The sequence below is a fragment of the Zeus faber genome (assembly GCF_960531495.2).
Source record: "Zeus faber genome assembly, chromosome: 21".
In the NCBI taxonomy this organism is placed as follows: domain Eukaryota; kingdom Metazoa; phylum Chordata; class Actinopteri; order Zeiformes; family Zeidae; genus Zeus; species Zeus faber.
This window is the reverse complement of record NC_137208.1, coordinates 20,504,079-20,525,376: the sequence shown is the minus strand read 5'-3', so window position 1 is coordinate 20,525,376 and position 21,298 is coordinate 20,504,079. Positions and strand designations below refer to the sequence as shown.

At 44.2% G+C, this 21,298-nt stretch overlaps 1 protein-coding gene across 1 annotated transcript in view; it reads right to left on the bottom strand.

The window, feature by feature from the left end:
* The window catches only part of hmga2 (high mobility group AT-hook 2), a gene marked incomplete at both ends in the record, with an annotated part of 39,891 nt that overhangs the window by 6,484 nt on the left and 12,109 nt on the right, over positions 1-21,298 (bottom strand). The window contains one exon of the mRNA XM_080022526.1: positions 2,534-2,566. Within this exon, the coding sequence (XP_079878652.1) occupies positions 2,534-2,566 (33 nt within the window). The remainder of the gene's footprint in view (positions 1-2,533; positions 2,567-21,298) is intronic.

Here is a 21,298-nt window from a genome sequence, read left to right as displayed (position 1 = left end):
CTCATTCTCCGTATTCACTTATGAATAAAATTAATGAATTAATTCTCGGCGGGTCTTTTGCATTTCTTTGCAGGGTTCTTATTTGTAATGTATCTCCTGGAAACATACCAGGTATATATTCCACTATACAAGGGAAGACAGATGATAAAACTGGACTGCAAAAAGAAGCATTGCTTGCTCACCATACACTCCATTAGGTGGTATTTCACCTTGGATCCTCCCTTATTAGACCAATGGAATATTTGAAATCAAACTGGTATAATAAGGAGGTATATTGTGTTGAGTTTATTATTTTTGGTCATTTATCTGAAAAAAAAAAATTGAAATGTTCATCCATAGTTTATCCAGTTTACCGACCACAACCATCTATGCCAGTTTATGGTATCCTTTGGTGGGCGGCGGACCCTGCCGCCAACAATGGAATCAGTGTATAGAGCACTGACACAATGCAAATACATTTAATGGCTGTTTCTTATTCCAGCTTAAGAAAATGAGCAAATATTGAATTATTTTATAAAATAAATAAATAGAGATTATAACTTTAAAGCTCTATAAAGTCATTGCTCATGTATGTAGAGTCCAGTGGAAGTAGGGTATTTGTGGTATTTCATTTTCCGCAGCCACCTGTACCTAAATGTGTCTCCAACTGGTTCTTGGCAGAGATTACTTAGATCAGTCACCTCGATTGGTTAAAAAATAATAATAATAATAATTAAAAAAAAAAAAAGGGTTTAAATGTTGCTTATTCCACTGGAATTCCCCTTTAAAATGCATCTTTTTTCTGTGCGTCCCCAGTGCCTCAACTCAACAGCTCATGCTGGGATGTTGGCCTTAAAAGATTGGACCTACGTCCGGCAACATCAGTGGATATGAAACAAAGGCCTGGTTTCCTTTTTGTTCCATTCCCCAAAGGAAAGTGCCACTTAAGAACAGCAGAACTGTGAACATTAACTCGGTGATTAAAAACAACTCGCCGCGGATGCCAACGGGGTAATGGGTTGGTAAAACTGGACACACGCAATTGGTGGTGGGATGGGGGCGGGTTGGCGAAGGGGTACAGTTTTCAGCCCGTTCCAACCCCTACACCCCCACCCCCCATCCGCCCCTCAACTTCCACCCCCTACCACCAGATCCTCTGGCCCACAGGAGCGGACCACTCTTTCGGTGTGAATGCATAAACCGGGGCTGGGGGGCTCTTGATTTGTTGGCACTCGGGAACCGGAGCTGGACGGCTGTAAAAATGTCACGGTGTGCTCCCACTCACTTTGATGGGGGGGGGGGTTCTTTCTTTCCTCCATCCCTCACTTGGATCGACCCCCAGAATGCCACAAACCTCACAGATCCACCGGCACAGTGCGCGGACTGCTAAATGAGGTTGGTGCTCGAGCTAAAACAAGCCAAGTTTCAAAAGGGCCATTTCCAGTATGCGGCAATACATTTTTGCCGTTGATAAATATTGATGATTGATGATCATTCTGATCAGTCACAGCCGCTGATGATTTTTGTTGGTTTTGTTTCATTTCATTTCATTTCATTGGGGGGTAGAATTTTTCTTCATCTCCATGAGGGGTGGGAATCGCCAGGGATCCCAGTATACGATATTATCACCATCCTTGGGCGATAATACACATGTTAACACGATATTATTGAGATTCTTTGTTTGGCATTACACCAATTGTTGCAATACATTTCTTTCTCATTTGACTGCAGTAAAAACTTTAGAACGCACCCCCCCCCCCCCCCCCCCCCACCGTTTTGGGCTTCCGTCCACACGGAGCTTCTTGAAAACGTTGACGTCATGACCTCCACTTGCGCACGTCAGGAATCTACGAGCGACGGCCAACGACCAGTTTGTTTACGTGTGGTCAGTCACGTTTACAAGTAGTTCAATTAGAGCCTTATCTCCCTTAAAAGTTTAAAACTCTCTGCAACTTTAGGAATCACGCCCATACAGTATCGTGTATGAATATTATGACTGCTGACCGCTTCTGTTTTGCCACTGTAATGCATGAATAATTAATAAAGTGTTATGTTTGGCGACAGATCCTCTCTTGTTTTTGTTTGGTGATTTGGATATGTTGACAATCTGAAATGACTTAAGATGTGTACAAACTGTGTATCGATAACGCTGGTTTTACGCTTTTGTAAACAAAGTAAACGTATGAAAGAAATAGGAGGGGTTTTTTAAACAGTGAAATCGCTAGTGTGGACGGAATCCGCATTAGTGTGGAGATGGCCTATATCTCAATGTAAAATGTAAATTTAAAAATAATCAGGTTTTTTTGGGGCGTTGTGAGGACAGATATCGTACTACGATGTATCGACCCCCCCCCCCCAACCCTAATCCCCATGAACGGTCATAGGAAAGCAAACAAACAAAGTCAATCAGCTCTATTAATTCACAGGGGAAATAGCACATGCATGTGGGACACACGCATACAGTACAAATACCTAAAACGCATTTTGTTCAGTGTGTGTGTGAGTGTGTGTGTGTGTGTGTGTGTGTGTGTGTGTGTGTGTCCAAATTACATACCTGAGCAGGCTTTTTCTGGACGACTTGCTGTGGCTGTGGGAGGGAGGAGAGACGTGGTTAAAATTCAAAACCCATTCAGTTCCATGTGTTACTAACTACATCTAGGATAAATGGGGAGTAAAGTTATTTGAAACTGGGGCGACTTTCTCCAGTTACTTAAAATCGGGATTCACCAGCGTATAGCGGTGATGGCCCTGGATCGGCCCTTCTGATTCTGTCTTCATATTCGAATGCCTCACTCACATTACGCACGTGAATTGACTTGATTCTGTGGATTTCCGCAAATTGGATTTAAATCCATCAAAAAGGTTTACTGGCATGACGTTGCAAACGTTATGGACAAAGCGAATGGAAAAACAAAAACAGAAAGAAAACGTGAAAATCAAAAACAGAAAAATGTAAATGCAGTTAAAAAAAATGTTGTAAATATTTGGGGGCGGGGTGTTACCGCTCGGGGACCGCTTGGCATTGGCGGTGCGGCATGCAGTTCCAGTTGCCCCCCACCCCCGGTCTCGGTCGGGTCGCCAAACAAAGATGACACTGTTGTTGCCCGCATTACGTCACGAACGGCCGAGCGCCGCACTCTGCCAGCGCACACAGGAAGTGGTTGTAATCCCGGGTGGGGGCTGGGGGACAGCTGAGGACCGTGGCGGAGGGAGAATACGGAGAGAGGGGGAGAATACGATTCCCCAGCCAGCCACTGTGCATAGAACCCCCCCCCCCCCCAAAAAAAAAAAAAAAAACACCACCACCACCACCACCCACACCCACCCACACACACATCCAAGATTGTTTTGAACAGCTGGTGTTTTCTGTGCCAGCCCCGGCTATCATGGCAGCGGGGCTTGAAACACAGCACTGGACTCTGTGTCAACACCGGATGGTTCTGGCCTGACGGAATGCGAGCGGCAGTGCAGGGGAAACCTGAGAGAAATGATGCACGGGGGCCTTAAAAAAATGAAAATAAAAATAAAAATAGTACGCTTGGGAAAGAAAACGAGAAACAAAAATGGAGAAAACTCTCCGCGACTCATTGGCCTGTTTGGTGCTCTCTCGGGAACACGTTTTTGTTTGTTTTTGCGCAATTCTGAACGACAGGAGGTTGATTATTATTGCTCAAGAGATAGTCGTCTAATTGTTTTAACTCCGAAATGGTTTACTTATTTAACCAAGGATGGGAAACTCTATATTGGTTGAAAAAACAGCATCAGTGAGGTGGAAAAGTGTTAAATAAAGCAGCGCTTCCCAACGTTTTTTCTGCCCTACACAGCACTACCCTGTTAACCACTAAAAATGTAGAAGACATGCGCAACTGTGCTTATTATAATGGCCGACTAATAGTGACGCAAGATTTGAATCGTTCTTGATTCGATTGGCTCGTTCGTAGCGAACAACTCTTTTAAATAACTGAGGAGTCATTTAGTGGGCGAGTGAATATAAATAATAATAATTCGTCGTTCACTGGCTCACCGTTGCATTGCAGCAACTGAATCAAAGAGTCGGAAAAACGGAACGACTCTTTTCACTGAGTTACAGGGTTAGGGTTACGGTTAACCGAATCTCAAAAAAGGCGTTGAACCTTTCATCACTACCTATAGTCGTCACTTTCAAAGCTAAACTTGTTCTGACGGAGCCGCTACTCGGGCCGGAACTGATGAATTTGATGAATGAGTCCGGCCTGGCAGTTTTGATCGTGCAACACAAAGGCTAATTTCCACAATCAAATATTTTTGAAGTGGAATTTAGAAAAGTGCGAAAGCTTTCGCAGCACACCGGTGTTGGTGGGAAAACACTGAAATGAAGGATATTATTTCAACTGTTTTTTCGGATGAGGGAAAAACAAAACAACTCTTAGAGGACATTATGGAGTGTCAATACTGCGTCCGAACTTCCGAGGGGCCGTTCACAGCATCCTCTCCGCATCAGCGCTCGACATTCTGTGTTGCCAAAATTCGATATGAGATCCGACTTCTGCTCCTAAAAAACGTTAAAATCTATGCTGACAAAAACAAACTTTGGGATCAACTTTGAAGTATACAACGTACATTTCAAATAAATTAAATGAAGTAATACTGCAATTTAACATATGATAGCCTCATAACACCCGTGTCCAATGGTTCAATCCTCACATGAGTTGAACCATTGTGCAGGGGGGTCATGTTCACAAACTCCAGTAAATACAATGGGAAATGGGCGAAGTACAGTGAGCAAATATCAAATCTACAAAAGGCCAGAAGCACTGGAGGAAAAGGCCCAAAGAAAGTGAGTGAGAGCCTGGAAGACTATCTTATACTTAGTATATAGTTAATATAAACGTAGTATAGTTGGATGCAGTAGCAGCCCCCCTCCCCCCTCCATAAATAATGAGATGTTCCCTTTGCATCTTTACCATGTCTCTTTGGGATTTCAAGGCGTTTCATTTGTCTTCGTCCGCTCATTAACGAAACCCGAGCGAGAGCTTATCGTAAAGATGGAAGAGCGACTTCCCCTTTCACACCTGAAATAATAAAAGCCCCCCGACCCCTCCTCCTGCGTGTCAAATACCAACTCCAGACCCCGCTCCCCTCTCCCTTCAACACAAAAGGGGAAATCACAAAATTGTTTTTCGTAGAGGCGCACGTTCTTTGATGTTGGTTTTCTGGGGGCCCCCAAGCAGCTGCATAGACCTGTGTGAATATGTCGTGTGTGTGTGTGTGTGGGGCTTTTTCCAAGGTACGCTCACAGAGGTAGGTATCCACGAATATAACCCCCCCACCCCCGCCGCACTTCACCCACCAACCAACCCCCCAGCGGCAGGGACCTCATCTTGATTGAAACCCTATCCCCGCTGAATGCTGCAGGAATGCAGGGCCTTTGGGGCTCGGGCCCCGGGCAGCACACCCACCGGCCCCTTTCGGGAAGCCTTCTGCTGATGAAAGCAGGGAGCGACTTTCCTCAGACCGCCATTCACAAAAAGCCTCCGTGCCTGGGCCCTATGAGCAGAGGTCAGCCAGTGCCAAGGAGGGGCCACGACGGGGGAGGGGGGCCTCGCCTTTGTGCGGCAACTGTCCTCCTGCTCCACAGCGTGTCTGAAAGTGATAGCCTTGACTGTACCTTCGTTGTTTTTTTCCTCACCTGGGGACAGCGAAAGGCCGGAGTCCTGCCACTGCTGTCAGCATGGACAAAACATAGCCTCACATGAGCGACTGCCCTGGTGCTGGAGGGATAGAAGGATACCTCATTCATCGCCAGAGGGAAGATGAGGCATCGCTTCTGTGACTTCCCCATCGCTATGTGTCGTCTCCATTTTCTTTGCTGAATATTCTTTGCTCAGCACTGAAAGCTTTGTGTCGATATAAAAATAAATGTGTCCGTATATCCATCCATCCATCTATCTGGCTTGCCTGAGTCGACAGGTGCAGATGAAGCTGCCCTTTAGACCTTCTTCGAAACAAAATGGATAAGTTAAACTTCATCTCGCAACACTGTATTCTGGAGGTTGTTTTCCATCACCTCAATTTAAGTGTGATGCCGCTGTGAGGATCAGCACTCTCTTGTGGGATCAGCACTCTCTTGTGGGATCCTTCTCTCAATGAGAATAAATAAACAAAATGGTTAGCACTGCTGCCTCAGGAGGGCATTCTGGGGCTTTCTGTGTGGAGTTTGCATGTTCTCCCTGTGTTCACATGGGTGTCTTCCCACCCTAAAGACATGTATGTTGGGGTTAGGCGACCCTGCCGATGCCCCTGACCGAGGCAGGGCCGGTACGACGCATATGTGGACTAAGCGGCTGCTTAGGGCCCCCGTGGCCACCAGAGGGGCCCCCAAGAGTGCTTGAAATGATTTTTTTTTTTATGTCAATGGGAATCATACAAAAAAGTATATTATTTTAATACTACTGGTTTAATCAATTCCTGCTGCCTGTCCAAGCAGGTATCATGTGATGTCCATGCACACCGATATGTGTGACGTCCTCAGCCCTCCCTGTGTCGATGGCAGCAAAAAAGTAATGTCACAAAAGAAAGAAGAAGCAGTCTTTATTCATCACGCAACACACCACACTACAACACATGCTTGCACACACACGCACATGCTTTGATGGTGGCCGGTGAAATGGATTCTCTGCTTTTGACCTTGTCCTTCCTCCGGGGGCACAGTCAGGAGCAGTGGGCAGCATACGTGGACGCGCCCGGGGACCAGGTGATAAATGTCCATCGCTGGTCAGACGATGATGGGTGCATGTTTTTGAGGGGGGGTCCTTACTGACGTGAGGTGGAGGAAACCCCATGTGAGCACGGGGAGAACATGCAAACTCCACACAGAAAGGCTCCTATTTGGGAGATAACCCGCCGGAGCACGGTGCCAACAGCGCCCCAGGCGGGAATTGAACCCAGGACCTTCTTGCTGTGAGGCAGCAGTGCAATGCACTGCGCCACCGTGCCACCAAACAACACTATTGAATACATCGATCAGCCACAACATTAAAACCACTGACAGATGAAGTGAATTATATTGCTCATCTCGTTTCAATGGCACCTGTCGAGGGGTGGGATATATCAGGCAGCAAGTGAACAGTCAGTTCTTGAAGTTGATGTGTTGGAAGCAGGAAAAATGGTCAAGTGTAAGGATCTGAGCGACAAGGACCAAATAGTGATGGCTAGATGACCGGGTCAGAGCATCTCAAAACGGCAGGTCTTGTGGGGTGTTCCTGGTACAAGGAAGGACAACCGCTGAACTGGTGACAGGGTCATGGGCACCCATGGGCTCATTGATGCACCAGGGGAGCGAAGTCTAGCTCTTCTGGTCCGATCCCACAGAAGAGCTACTGTAGCACAAATTGCTGAAATAGTTAATGCTGCTATGATAGAAAGGTGTCAGAACACACAGTGAATCACAGCTTGCTGTGTATGGGGCTGCGGAGCCACAGATGGTCAGAGTGCCCATGCTGACCCCTGTCCACCACCGAAAGCACCTACAATGAGCATGTGAGTGTCAGAACTGGACCATGGAGCAATGGAAGAAGGTGCCTGGTCTGATGAATCATGTTTTCTTCTACATCATGTAGATGGCTGGGGTTAGGCGCCGATCCGATTGAGCATCTGTGGGATGTGCTGGAGCAACCGATCCATGGGGGCCCCATCACACAAATTACAGGACTTAAAGGATCTGCTGCTAACGTCTTGGTGTCAGGTACCACAGGACACCTTCAGAGGTCTTGTGGTAGTTTGTGCCTCGACGGGTCAGAGCTGTTTTGGCAGCACGGGGGGGGAGCTACACATTATAAGTGATTAAAATGGTGGTTTAAATAGGCATTTTGCACCAAACAATTCTGGGGACTCCCTGAGGGGAGCTAGAAACTGGGGAGGTCCCCCGAGAACTAAATACCATCAAGGGCTTTTGTTCTGGTTGTATTCGCACTGCCCTGGAACCCTGAAGTGACTCTGAAATTACGCTGAAGTGACAGCCAATTGGGTTTCAGCATGTTCCATGTTCTGTGTTGTATTTAATTTGTAACCTTCACTTATTTCACCTCATCAGTTCACTAAAATCTGTTTCTGAAGAAATCTGACGAAAGAAATAGGTAATCCAGTGCCTGAATCTTCACTCATATTAGATTTACAAGGTGCAATTTACAAGAAAGTCTAGACTTTCTCAAGGCACGGGCTCGCATCGGGACGGCGCACGGGGATTACAAGGCGCACGTTAATTCATTCTATTACCGTTGGAAAACAAAATAAATGAAATCCTGCAGTGCGAAAAACGCCCAACGTTTGGCTGATCGGTGTAGGTGCACTACTCAAACAGCATGAAAAAAGCCCTGATCATTGCAACAACATGGTGAAATGGATTTTGCTTTCTGTCTTCCAAGGAGACAACAATCGATGAGACAAGAATGGCCCTCCAGGAGACGGAAAAGAATCACTGGACAGATGAAAAGAATAGGTGTTCTCACGCGCTAAATTAGTTTTATTCAGTCCTTGGCGGAAAGGAATCTGGTACTCAGGGGTAGGGCTGTGACGATAACCGTGACGTCACCGGGGGGTTGAGCTCATTATCATCATCACCGCAAAAAAAAATAATAATTATATATATATATATATATATATATATATATATACATACATATATATATATATATATATTTTTTTTTTTGCTTGTGAAAGTCACAGTAGTGAATATGGTGTGTGATATGAAATATAAACACAATAATCATTGTTGACTTGTCATCATTGACTGTCTTCCATGCTATGTTCTAGACTTCTGGAGAAACTTTTCAGTTGCTCCGCTCGTCACTTGAGCTTTGTGTGCCGCGCACGAGGGGGACGGACAGTCCATATGGGGGATTTCTTTTGTGTGTGTCCAATTATTAGTCATTATTTTTAAAGCTCTACCCATCTCAGAAATGTGTGAGTCGAATCAGTGTGAATATTTTATACATGACTATACTAGCTGTGTTCACGTCCGAGGACGATTCGCACAGATAAAAATTGATTTGTGATTCCTCTTATTCCTCGTCGAAATGTTATGTGTATGCGCTGTGCATTTTTGTAAGCTTCTATCTGTTTCATCCTGTTATTGAAATGCACACTGACCGATCCGAAAAAATTCATACCGTCACAGCCCTGCTCAGGGGACCTGTTGATACATTACATCAGGACAACAGTGGGAACCTTCTAAAAGAAGTGGAACTGATATAGCATATCACATACTTGGGGAAAACAATCCAAAATGAGCGGATATGCTATGTCAGTGACGAAATACTGAAACAAAATGGTGGCAGAAATCAGAGATTCAAAATATTATGCCATAATATTGGATTGCGCTCCAGATGTTAGTCACCGAGAACAGATGTCTGAGAAATCTTGGGATTTCTCATAGCTCCTGAATCCACTGGTCTAGGCTTGTCCACACTAATTCTTAATAGGCTCGAAGAATTGAACATGAAGGACAGAAATAAAGGTGTGCAGGCTGGTCTGTTAGCGAAAAATCCACATGCTTTTCATGTGCCTTGTGGAGCACGTACATTAAATCTAACGGTTTCAGATGCTGCATATTGGAAATGTGGAAAAACTTTACAGACTCTTCTCAGGGTCTCCTCAAAGGCGGGCCATCTTGAATAAGCACGCGGACATCACACTCAAGTCCTAGAGTGAAACGCGATGGGAGAGCAGGGTTAACAGGATTGAACCTTGACGCTACCAAGCAGACGAGGCTTTGTTAGAAGTCATGGCAAAAGGCTCATGACTCCACAGTGAAAGCTGAGGCCCACTCCCTTGCCGAATAAATCGGATCGTTTCGATTTCAAATTTGCTGAGCGTTCTGGTATGACATTCTCTCCAAAACGAACACCACAAGCAACACCTTCAATCAACCAACATGCAGCTGGATGTTGCAGTGGGTCTCATTCAGAATAACAAAGAACCTTTAGGCAGTTACAGGACAACTGGTTTTAAGGTTGCACAGGTCTCAGCAAAAGAGATCTGTGAACAATTAATGAACACTGAGGCAGTGCTGAAGGGGAAGAGGTTGCGGGCCTACGACGCAGCTGATGAGCCACGAGCTGATGCAATGAAGAGACTGGAAGTGAAGGATACTTCCAGTTTAATGCTCAAGATTTCAAGATTCAAGATTCAAGATTTTTTATTTGTCACATGCATATACATACTTTCATACATATATGCAGTGAAATGTAATGCAACGCACCCGGTGATAGCACACAATATGTCCTAGGGAAAAAATAAAAATAAAAAATAAAAGTAGAAAATTCCTCTCTAATAGACCGACTAACTGACTCCTAAAACGTAATACAGTAGCTGTGGTAGACTGTAGCATCAAGTCTTTGGAGGACCGCATTCAGCCCCTCGAGGAAGTCAGAGACAACTCCGGAGTGCTTCTCAACTTTAGCCAACTTGATGTACAGACACAGACAGTCTCAGCTTCTTGGAGACAAACTCACCCGTGGGGAGGAGGCTGATGTTGACGGGAGTGCACTGGCTACAGAGATGGAGCGCCTCCCGGAGCTCCCCCAAACAAAGACGACCACATTCGAGCTTCTCACTTAAGGCGGAGATACACTTAGAAAGACGTGAGAACCAAAGACGCTAGAACCCCCTTGAGAACATGTCCCAGAACACCGTCAGCAGGATACCCGGTAAGACCTCTGGAGGAGTGGCTTTGCTTTAAATTAAGAAGAAAAAAAGAAAAAGAAAAAATTGTGAAATCAAACTTAATGTAATTTTCTGACTTTACCCGTATTTCCTCAACTAGTGGCCGTGGCTTTTATTCACCTCAACTGCCGTCTGGGTGCCGTGCTTGTCTAAATAAATACATCTAAAATAAACCCGCATAATTTTTTTTTTGTTCTGAGATACGGGACGCACAGTGGACCAGAGATCGCTCTCTCTCCATTACGCAATCCACTGTCCAGATCCAAGGCAGAACGTCCCTCGCTTTAAAATGTTCATATCATACAAGTAAAAACTAACAAACATTAGATCTAAGATATAAACAAAATGAATCCAGCACGGGAAGCACACAGAGTGTGCGAAGTGCGCACGGCGCTCGGAGAACGACACAGCACTGGAGGAAAAAATAAAATAAAATCACACACACTGACTCGGAGTCAGCCGCATGAACAGTTTTATATTTGAGTACCGGCGTATATTTGAGGAGATATGATATATATAAAACATGCTCAGAGCTTGTTGACCCGGGAAACGGAGAAGATTGAATGACCCGGAAAAGCAGGTTGAAGTCCGTCCCCTGCCATGACGCAATAGCATTTGGATCAATCGCGACAAGGGGAGCTCTCAGAGCGAGGGAAAGGCGAAAGGCAAAGTTGCCCTCAGCGGCTTGGGCTGAGAACAGCGCAAGAACCCAGATCACCGCGTCAATTTGTTCTTATCTTGTTCTGAAGACGTCTTTTTGATCCAAAACTTCTCCTTCTTTTTCAGTGTATCTCCACCTTCACCTCTCTCAAAATGAGATCTATGAGTTGTACACCCAAATCTTTGGGTAGTTCTCTAAATAGCCTGCACTCTGCTCAAATTTATCATGAACTACATGAGATCTTTCATGGCCCAAGAAAGACTGCGTGGACTTGCACTAATTAGTATCAACAACAAAGTTGGCCGTCAGATCTCTTACAGTGACGCCATAAATGAATTTGCCTCCAGAAAAGTCAGGAAACAGATTCTGAGGAGAAAGTGGAATATTGACGCAGTTTGTAGGAGAAAGAAATGAGAGTAAATGTCTGAATTAAAGTAATTTATTTTGGAATTTTTCCCTTTTTTTCTGAACGTTTTACACATCTGTACCTAGTTTTCAAAACAATTACCAAGCTTCATATTTAGATCTGAACCATTATTGTTATCTTGTTACAGGCCCCTCTGCTCATTTTATGTCATTATTTAAGTATTTATTTAGTATTGTCTGATTTTTTCACATTTGCATTTATTTTTATATAAAAGTAAACTTTACTGAGGGAGATGCTGTTTATCTAAGTAATTTGATTTTAATTATAGTTGATCGTTGTTCTGCTCTTTTGCATGTTGCATTTTTTTTTTTAACTAAAGCAATTAAAGTGGTTAATTTGTTTACAGTAAATGCATTGTCTGCCGGTTTATTTTGTTAATTTTCAGGCCATTAGTTCACTCCGCCACTTAGTACTGTATCACTTGGAATATTATTGTGCAAATTAACACCAGGCCACTCTTGTGAGTTTACCACCTTTTAAGATAAAAAACAATAAAAGGGTAAAGACATGCCAGGCTGACATTGGTATTATGTACGCAACACAGCTACAACAACTGATAAAATTGATAATGGGTATGTCAGCTTTACAGTAGGTGTGTGAATGATTAAGCGTTAACAATTGTGTTGGCGGCGCCGAGGCGGTGGGGGGCCCCCAAATGAAATTCTGCTTCATGGCCGGCCCTGGACCAAGGCAATGGTTCTAGATCTGGAGCTGGTCCTGTTTCACCATCCTGGTGCAAGAAAGCCTGACTGTTTTCGAAGGGCCTTGCGAGGGAACACCCAGCGTTCCTTTCCGATATCCCACCGTCCATTTGAACTATCTAGCTACTTAAGCAATTCAATTGTAAGTTAAGGCCAACTAGCGTTCGAACCAAACAACACAAGTCGGAATAAGCGGAAGTGGAGTTAAAGGGGACCTGTTACGCTCCTTTTAACACAAGTTAATATCGGTCCCTGAGGTCCCCAAAACAAGTTTTTTTTGCTGAAAATACCAACCAGATTATGCATTCTAGCCATTCTTACATACCTCTACACCATCCTGTTCCAAAATCGGCTGATTATGCGGGAGGAGCCACCCTCCCAAACCCCCGAGCTCTGTGAGCAAATGGTGTTTGAGCAAGGGCTTCCGGGTTTCGTATCAGTCCACTAAAATATGTTTCTGAAGAAATTCGAGGCTGGAAATAATTAATCCAGTTGCTGAATCTGCACTCATATTACATCTACAAGGCCTCATTTAAAAGTTTGCCCCACTTTGGTTGCCGTGCTCCAAGCTTGTGGGGGACACGGACACCCCAACATGATGCACCGGGGAGTTGAAACAATCTTTTGTTTGATGTAAACATCGGAAAATAAAATATAATTAATTAATTAATTTTGACATGAGCCTTAAAGGGGACCAATTATGCTTTTCCTTATTTTCTGTCATATATATATATATATATATATATATATATATATATATATATATATATATATATATATATATATATATATATATATATATAACATTTGAATGTTCATATTATACGTGGCCAAAGTGTCAAATAATGAGGTAAACTAATGACAAAGTAATCGCTGTGAACAAAACGCTCATGCTTCTGACCGCTCGGATTTCAAAGGTTTTTTCTACTCTCTGCACGAGCTGATGTCAGCTCATGAGGCATTTCTTTATATGGTCATCTACTCCATCAGTTGAGCTTTGCAAAACGAAATGCAATACAAATTGTGTGTTTTTATTGTAGATGTATTTATTTCTTTTTATTTTCCGACATTTACATGAAACAAAAAAATCCTCACGTACAAGAGTGCAATGTCTCCCATAAGCTTGGAGCACGGCAACGAAGGTCGGAACAAACTTTTAAATGAGGCCTTGTAGATATAATATGAGTGAAAATTGGGCAACTGCATTGCTTATTTCTCACCCCAAATTTGTTCAGAAACTGATTTTTGTGGACTGATAAGGTGCAATAAGTGAAAGTTACGGAGTAAATGCAACGAAAGCTGGAAGCCATGCTCAAACCCCATTGGCTCACAGAACTTGGTCCTTGGGAGGTCCTCCCCCAACAAACAGCCCGTTTTGGAACAAGAGGGTTATAGAGGCATAATGGCTAGAATGCACAATCTGGTGGTATTTTCAGCAACAAATATCAAAGACATGCTTTGGGGTCTTCAGAGACCTATAATCAGTTGTGTAAAAAGGAGCATAATAGGTCCCTTTAAAACTCTGATGATGAACACAAAAAAGGTCTGCCATAGAAATATCTCCGATGGACTTTAAATGGGATGCTAAAGACGGTGAGAATCTTCTGAGAAGAGCCAGAGCAGGAACACAGAGACTTTTATATACTTTTTTTTTTTTTTAATTTTACTACCGAGAGATTAATGTTTTGTTTCCACGTCGAGGCCTGGACGCCCCGTCACAACATCCTGCGCGGCAGGAATGTCAACTATGACGGTTTTTCAAAACTTCGACCGTCGTGCTGTTACGAAAACAATCCGTTGGCCCCAGTCTCTGTGCGGCAGAATTGTCGCATGGTTACATTTTCACTATTTTTCTCCCCCAACTATTCTAGTTGCAAGTTTGTGTGATAATAACAAAAAGCTTCAAAACTTCTCATTCATTTGTTTGGTCTTGCACAATGGGTACTGAAGGAGTACAAATTATTCTCATGGCACCCCCGTGTAACAGAGTACCAGATTAGATTAAATACTTTATTGATCCCCGGAGGGTAATTACGGTGTAAGAGCAGCTCACATCAAAACAATAGACAATAATAATAATAATAATAATAATATAATATTATTATTATATAATAATAATATAATAATAATAATAATAATAATAATAATAATAATAATAATAATAATAAAATACAAAAAAAAAAGCTAAATGCAATAAACATAAATATGATCAAAAAATAGGAAATAAGGAAATATAAAATAAATTCAAAGAGTAACAAAAAAAAAATCAGAATTTTAAAATAAACCTCAAATTGAACAATAATCATCTACAAAATAAACCGACAACTGCTACACATGCTCAATACCGACGGGACTGTCTAAAGCGTAGGCCTTCCCGGTGATGCTGATCTTTGTAAAAATGATAAATATTACAAATAGGTGGATAGATAGATGGATAAAATATAATTAAACTGAAAAGCGGCGTAAGCAAGAAAAAGAAAAAAGAAAAAGAGGTGATTTGATATATATGCCTTTCAGATGCCGAATGGATGATGTCACCTAAGGGAACGGGGGGTAGGAGGAAATCAAAGGGAACGACGTGCAGCAAGTCGAGGCAGAGGCTCGCTCGGAGCCTGCCAGGACAGGGGCTCTGACATAAAATAATAAATCCCTGTTTTTTATGTCCCCCCAGAAACATTTGTCGTGCGACGTCCCCTCTGCCCTTTCCTTCCTTCGGAGCTACAAAAACTAACAGGAAGAAGCTATCTATTTTTGGGGGGTTTTGCAGGGCTTTGCAGGTTGAGAATTCGAACCACGCTTGCAGAATACCCTGTGTTGTATTCACAGCCTGCTGACAGCAAAGGTTCAAATTTCTTTAATTAAAATTAAATAAATACAATAACAAAAACGATGTAACAATAACGCACATTTTAGTATTTTTTAGAACTAATTGTGCATAATCTCCGGGTGCGTTCCAATGACATTTCACTGCATATATGTATGAACGTATGTGTATGTATGTGACAAAAAAACCTCTTGAATCTTGAATAATTAAAATAAAAAACATATAGCTCTTCTTCAAAGTGATACTTTTATCGGGGATTTGAAAATGTAACAAGATAATAGCAGGAAATAAATCCGCCTCCGACAAAGGGGGCGTCCGACTTCCCTACACTCAGTAAAAATTTACCTCAGATTACAATCAGAATTTGGGTTTATGTATATATATAGATATATAATTTAACAAATTATTAGATTAAAAAGCTACGTAAAAATAGCCAAATGTACACAAATAGCCGAGAAAATACAAAACAAAAAATATAGTAAAAATTTTAACCAAAAATATACAGAATGTACAAATGCGATTCTATGCACAGGGTAGTTTATTGGTATGGTACATTTTTATTGAAGTTTGTTATTTATTTTAATTGATGTTATTGTACATCTTTCATGGACAACTTCCGTTTTATACCGGATTTGTGTGATTATGACGTTCCGTTGTGTATTTTTGCTACGAAGAAAAAACAACAAGCCCTCAACCCCTTCCCTCATAAATAACTTTTCAAAAATGTATATCAGAAATTCAAAGTTGTTCCCTCGCCCTCTCCCTGTACGATTCCTTCCATCCCAATTTAATAAGGTATCTATCTGTCTGTCTATCTATCTATCTATCCGTCTATCTGTCTGTCCGTCTGTCTGTCTATCTATCTATATATCTATCCCTCCCGCCTCCCAGAGTTATGAATGGCACCTACCGGGGCCCGGCGATTAGGGGGAAATTTTGCCGAAGGGTCCTTTGTAGAGGCAGAAAAATGCCTGCCACTGCAAGGAATGTGGAAAATTCCTGGCAGGACAAGCAGCCTTTTGTTGAAAGGGGTTTTGTGTGTGTGTGTGTGTGTGTGTGTGTGTGTGTGGGGGGGGGGGGGGGGGTGCGGTAGCTCTGGAAGTAAAGAAAGGCGCAGACAAATTGGATCGGCTCCATTTGGGAGGCTCCACCGTTTGAAGTGAAATCAGTTCCCAGAGTTTCTAAAAAGCAAGATGGGGGCGGTGGAGATGGAGGTGGAGGTGGTGGGGGCGGGGGCGGTTAGTGCAATACTTCAGCATTTGGTTTCTTCCATTCAACTTTACAATCGCAAAGATGTTAGTGTATGTGTATGTATTTTCGGAGACTTTGTTCCTGCTGGCTTTCTTTGGAGAACATGCGCTTTTTTATTTTTTACAGTGGAATACGTCACTTTATTAAGAGAGCGGTAGGCTTTTGAGGCTCTCAGAAGGACTTGAGACTTATTCTAGGAATACAACATTTTAAGAAATCTTACCAAGGGCAATCATTTCTCACTCCATTATCAGATTTTGCTCAATACATTTTTTTTCATCTCAAAACTACAAAATCGAGACCAGAATCAAAATTTTCCGAGGACAATGACCAAACTCTGAAGTGTTTTTTCAATATTGTGTGTTGAAATGTACATTGTTGCATATCTTTCATGGGCAATTTCCATTTCATACTTGATTCGTGTGATTATGATGTTCTGTTGTGTATTTTTGCTTTGATCTTTTTTAAGTCCATATAGGTCTCTGAGGTCTCAAAACATGTTTTTGAAGTTTTTTACTGAAAATACCACTCAGAGTATGACTCTAAATCCATCCGTCTAATCTGTCTAAATGGGAGGGTCCTCCCTCCTAGAGCCAATGGGGTTTGAGCTTTACTCTGTGTTCTGTTGTTTTTAGTCGGTAAACGTTGACCAATTTCATCGTATCTGTCCACCAAAATCTGCTTCTGAACAAATTTGAGGCGAGAAATCAAATCAAAGTCTTCACTGATATTACAGTAGATCTAGAAGGCATAATTTAAAAGTCTGTTCTGACTTTCACCGTGGTGTCCGGAGCACAGAGCTTGTAGCGCCACGGGACACGGCGGGGCTTGGGGAGTTTTCGTTTCATTCAATTACAGAAACGTCGCGGAAATAAAATCAAATCATTACAATATATGGTTATGTTTGGAGAACACGGAGTGGATTGCACGCCGCAGCCGATAGTCGACCTACCGTGGACACACACACACACACACACACACACACACACACACCAAAAACTTACATTTCCAGCGTCTACAGTTCTGTTACGAACAGTTGGTATTAAATCCTCTTTCTTTTAAAAGATTTGTGCTGGTCTCCCAAAAACAGAGGACTTCCCATGATTAGCTCTGAGCTTCAATGCTAGTGGGTCCGGTCGCCCTCCAGCCAAGGGTGGAGTTACTCAGATGGGGGGCGGTTCTAATTCTACTGAAGTGACGTATATTACTGCAATGACTGATTAAGGCAGGAAAGCTGAACGACTCATTTCAGGACGTGTTTTCTGAAACAGTCAGCTCACAAAAAACTGGCTGGGTTGTCTTATTTCACAGTTTGTGTGTTAGTAGGCCCATCAGAGACCCAAATGTATGTGCACAAGCACTGAAAAAGTGAGTTTTGCATAATATGTCCATTTTAAGGAATCTTGCAAGGCAAAATAAGATAACATTTCTCACCCCGTTTTTTTTAACTCAATCTGCAGTGTAGATGTAGCCATGGAGCCATGCAATGGAGGGAAAAATGAATTTGTTGAAAGAAATGTGCAGACCAGTTCAACTAATGCACAGAAAAAAAAGGCACCGAGCCCCCCCCCTTGTATTAGACGGGGTGTTGCAGATGTTATGTATTAACCTGTCTTTGCCTGGAACAGCTCACTTCCTGCCTCATAATAGTAGCGGCAGAAATACTCCTAATGACATAAATGTCTGTATCTATTTTGGGAAGTTTGAAAAGAGCCACATTGTGAGAGCAAAAAAAAAAAAAGAAAAAAAAAGGGGAGGGGGGGAGAGGAAAACCGATCGGGGTCGGTTTCATCGCTTCCTTTTGCAAAAAAAAAAAAAAAAACAGACAAGTGTCTTTACGACGGGCAGTTACGTCCGTCGTTACCCTGTTATTCTGTCTGAAGAGGTGGGGAAAATCCCAGGTCCGGAAGGTACAAATCCTGTCTTTACTCCAGCCCGTGTACTGAGCCATTAGTTGGACCTCTGGGTTGATGCTAATTTGGCCAATCCACACGGTTGACATAAAAACTTCAGCCCCCTCCGCAATAAACTTAGAAGCATGTCAGCAATCCGAGAAGGTGAACAGAACTCTCTCCCTTCTCTCCGGTGGTGCAAATAAAAAGTGATTAAGGCATCGTCCACACACACACACACACACACACACACACACACACACACACACACACACACACACACACACACACACACACACACGGTCCTGTCCACACAAGAGCGCAAAAACAATTTTTAAAGCACTCCCATGAGCCTCCATGCCAGTAGGGGGCGCTCATATGAAATCACAACTACACGTGAAACAGCCGAAGAACAGAGGGATCTTCATAACGTTCAAACACGACACTCTACGGACCAAGAACGCGTAGGTTCTTTGAGAAGCTCTGCGCTACTTCCTCCACGTGAGTGCGCGTGAATTTTGAGTTCTGAAAAATCTCCTTCCCTGGAAGGCGTTCGTTTCCAACAGCTTCGTTGGCGGTGACCTAAAAGGCCGTTTTCCGTGCGGACGGGAGGGCCAAAGCACAGAGAACAGTCAGAAGTCAAACAAGGTGATTGTGATGCCGATGTCGCGATCCAAACATACGTGACGTCTTGCCGCAGCACCGCACCGGGCACATCTCGAATCCTTGAAGGGCGAGCGCGTTTTTTCCCCCCGGAACTGATTCATAGATGACGAATCAAGATGGCGACCTCAATATTTCCTCCTGAGTCGCGGCTATAAAAACCTTTCAAAACGCTTCGACACTACATTCCCATCACGATACCCCCCCATCAGACACACGTTTCCAAGGTGCTGGACGGCTCCCAATTGTGCTGCTCATCACCTCAGCCAGACTAGCCCCCCGCCCCCCCACACGCTTCCTACTCCCTGGCACCTGCCTCCAGTGCGTCTGTCCTGCGGCCAAGAGCAGCAGAAGTGCAGCCAAGAGCAGCAAAAGCGCATCTCTCTCGCTCTCTCTCTCTCTCTCTCTCTCTCTCTCTCGGATCTAACAGTAGCCTCCATTTAGAGTAGTGTGGGATGGGCTGAGGTTTTGGTTGCCCACCCCCCGGGCCGTGGAAGACGACATACAGGCGACAGGCGGCCGGTGCGAGCGAGCTCCCCCGCGGGTGTCTCACACACACCCTAGGATGCATTTTGGATGTGTGTGTGTGTGTGTGTGTGGGGGGGGGGGGCGCAAAGGGGGCAGCTGTGCAGTGGGGAGGGGCAGGGAAACCGCTCAAGGGCAGCTGAGCATTTTTGGCCTCCCAAAAAGAGTAGTGACAGCTCCTATATGTAACTGGGAAGGAGTAGATTTGTGTGGTGTGGTGATGTCAGATCATGCTCAAAATCCGCAAGAACAAAAACGGGGAACGCGTTGATGGGATGGCAGGTCGTCGCTCGCATGTGACTTGAGAGGGGGCGTGGGCACGGGTGCAGTAGGTAGAGCGGGTCATCTCGCAATTGGAGGGTTGCCGGCCCGGTGAAGTGTAACCACTTACATTTAACCCCCTAACTGCTCCCGATGAGCCTTGCATGGCCGCCTCCATCGCTGTATGGATACCGTGTAAGTCTCTTTGGACAAAGGGTCCAAAGTGTTGTAGTTTAGACATTTAACGTTTCAAATCGAGGCTGCATCCTTAACTGGAGACAAGGATTATACCCGTAGAACTTATTACAAAAGACATTTATAGTCCGGGTACAGCATGGTACTTGACGAAACTATGACTTCCACTTGACTGGACTTACAGGGTGACAATATTCGGTATTTTGAGTTGCTGGTCGACTAGAGCCGAGAGCGAGCCGGTACGGAAGTGGGCAACCCTCCCCCCTGCCCTCCCAGCAGCCAATACAAGTGTACAAAGTGTCCGTCCGTCGCCGTCATCCAGTTCCTGCTCAGCGATTCCTTCCCCCTTCTGCGGTCGCGCGCTCCCGACAGGATGCCTCCATTGTCTCTAGGCGCTGCGGTCATCGTTCAGGAGGAAGTCGGGAGGCTTGACTTTAAATGGGGAGGGGGGCACAAATAGCGAGGGGGGCAATAACTCTCTCTCTCTCTCTCTCTCTCTCTCTACGCCGCTCTCAAGCGCTGTGGTCCGGTTTGGACCGTTGCAGAGGAAAGCCCAACATGCAACCCGCCCCCACTACACACACACACACACACACACACCCAGTGGATGCCGGCCAGCTGGCACAGGAGACGGGCGGTGGGGGGGGGGGCACAACTGATTAATGTGAGCCGTTGGGAGGACAGAGAGACAACGGGGGGTGGGGTGGGTTGGGATTCTCGTCCGCTTGGCACGGCCCCCCGCCTGCCTGCGCTGCCACCTGCGCTTGGAGGGAGGATACAAATGGGTGGGCGACGGGAGAGGGGAGGCTTCTGGAAACCGCTATGGACATGCCGATGAGGGTCAGAAGTCCCTTGGAGAGGCCGAAATTGGGGAACGACGTTCTGGGGGTTTGCCCACCCTTGGCCATGGCCATCCCAGAATGCATACCGTGTTGCGGCTAGAATTCGCCGCCGCCTCGAAGTCCGACCACGCCTCGCGTTTTTGTCTCAAACTTTTTGTTGCCGACAACTTCCCGCCCTGTCCGCTGTCCCTGTTGTTTAATAGTAGACATTGGATAGCCCTGCAATATATTTACTAAATATGTTGATGCACGATGTACAATACATTTTAAATTGTAGTGCTAAATCATCACATACTGTATATATTGCACCTAGATTTTGAACCTGCAGTAATACAGTACACGTTCAAGGATTTGCGAACCAAGGTATTTACTTAAT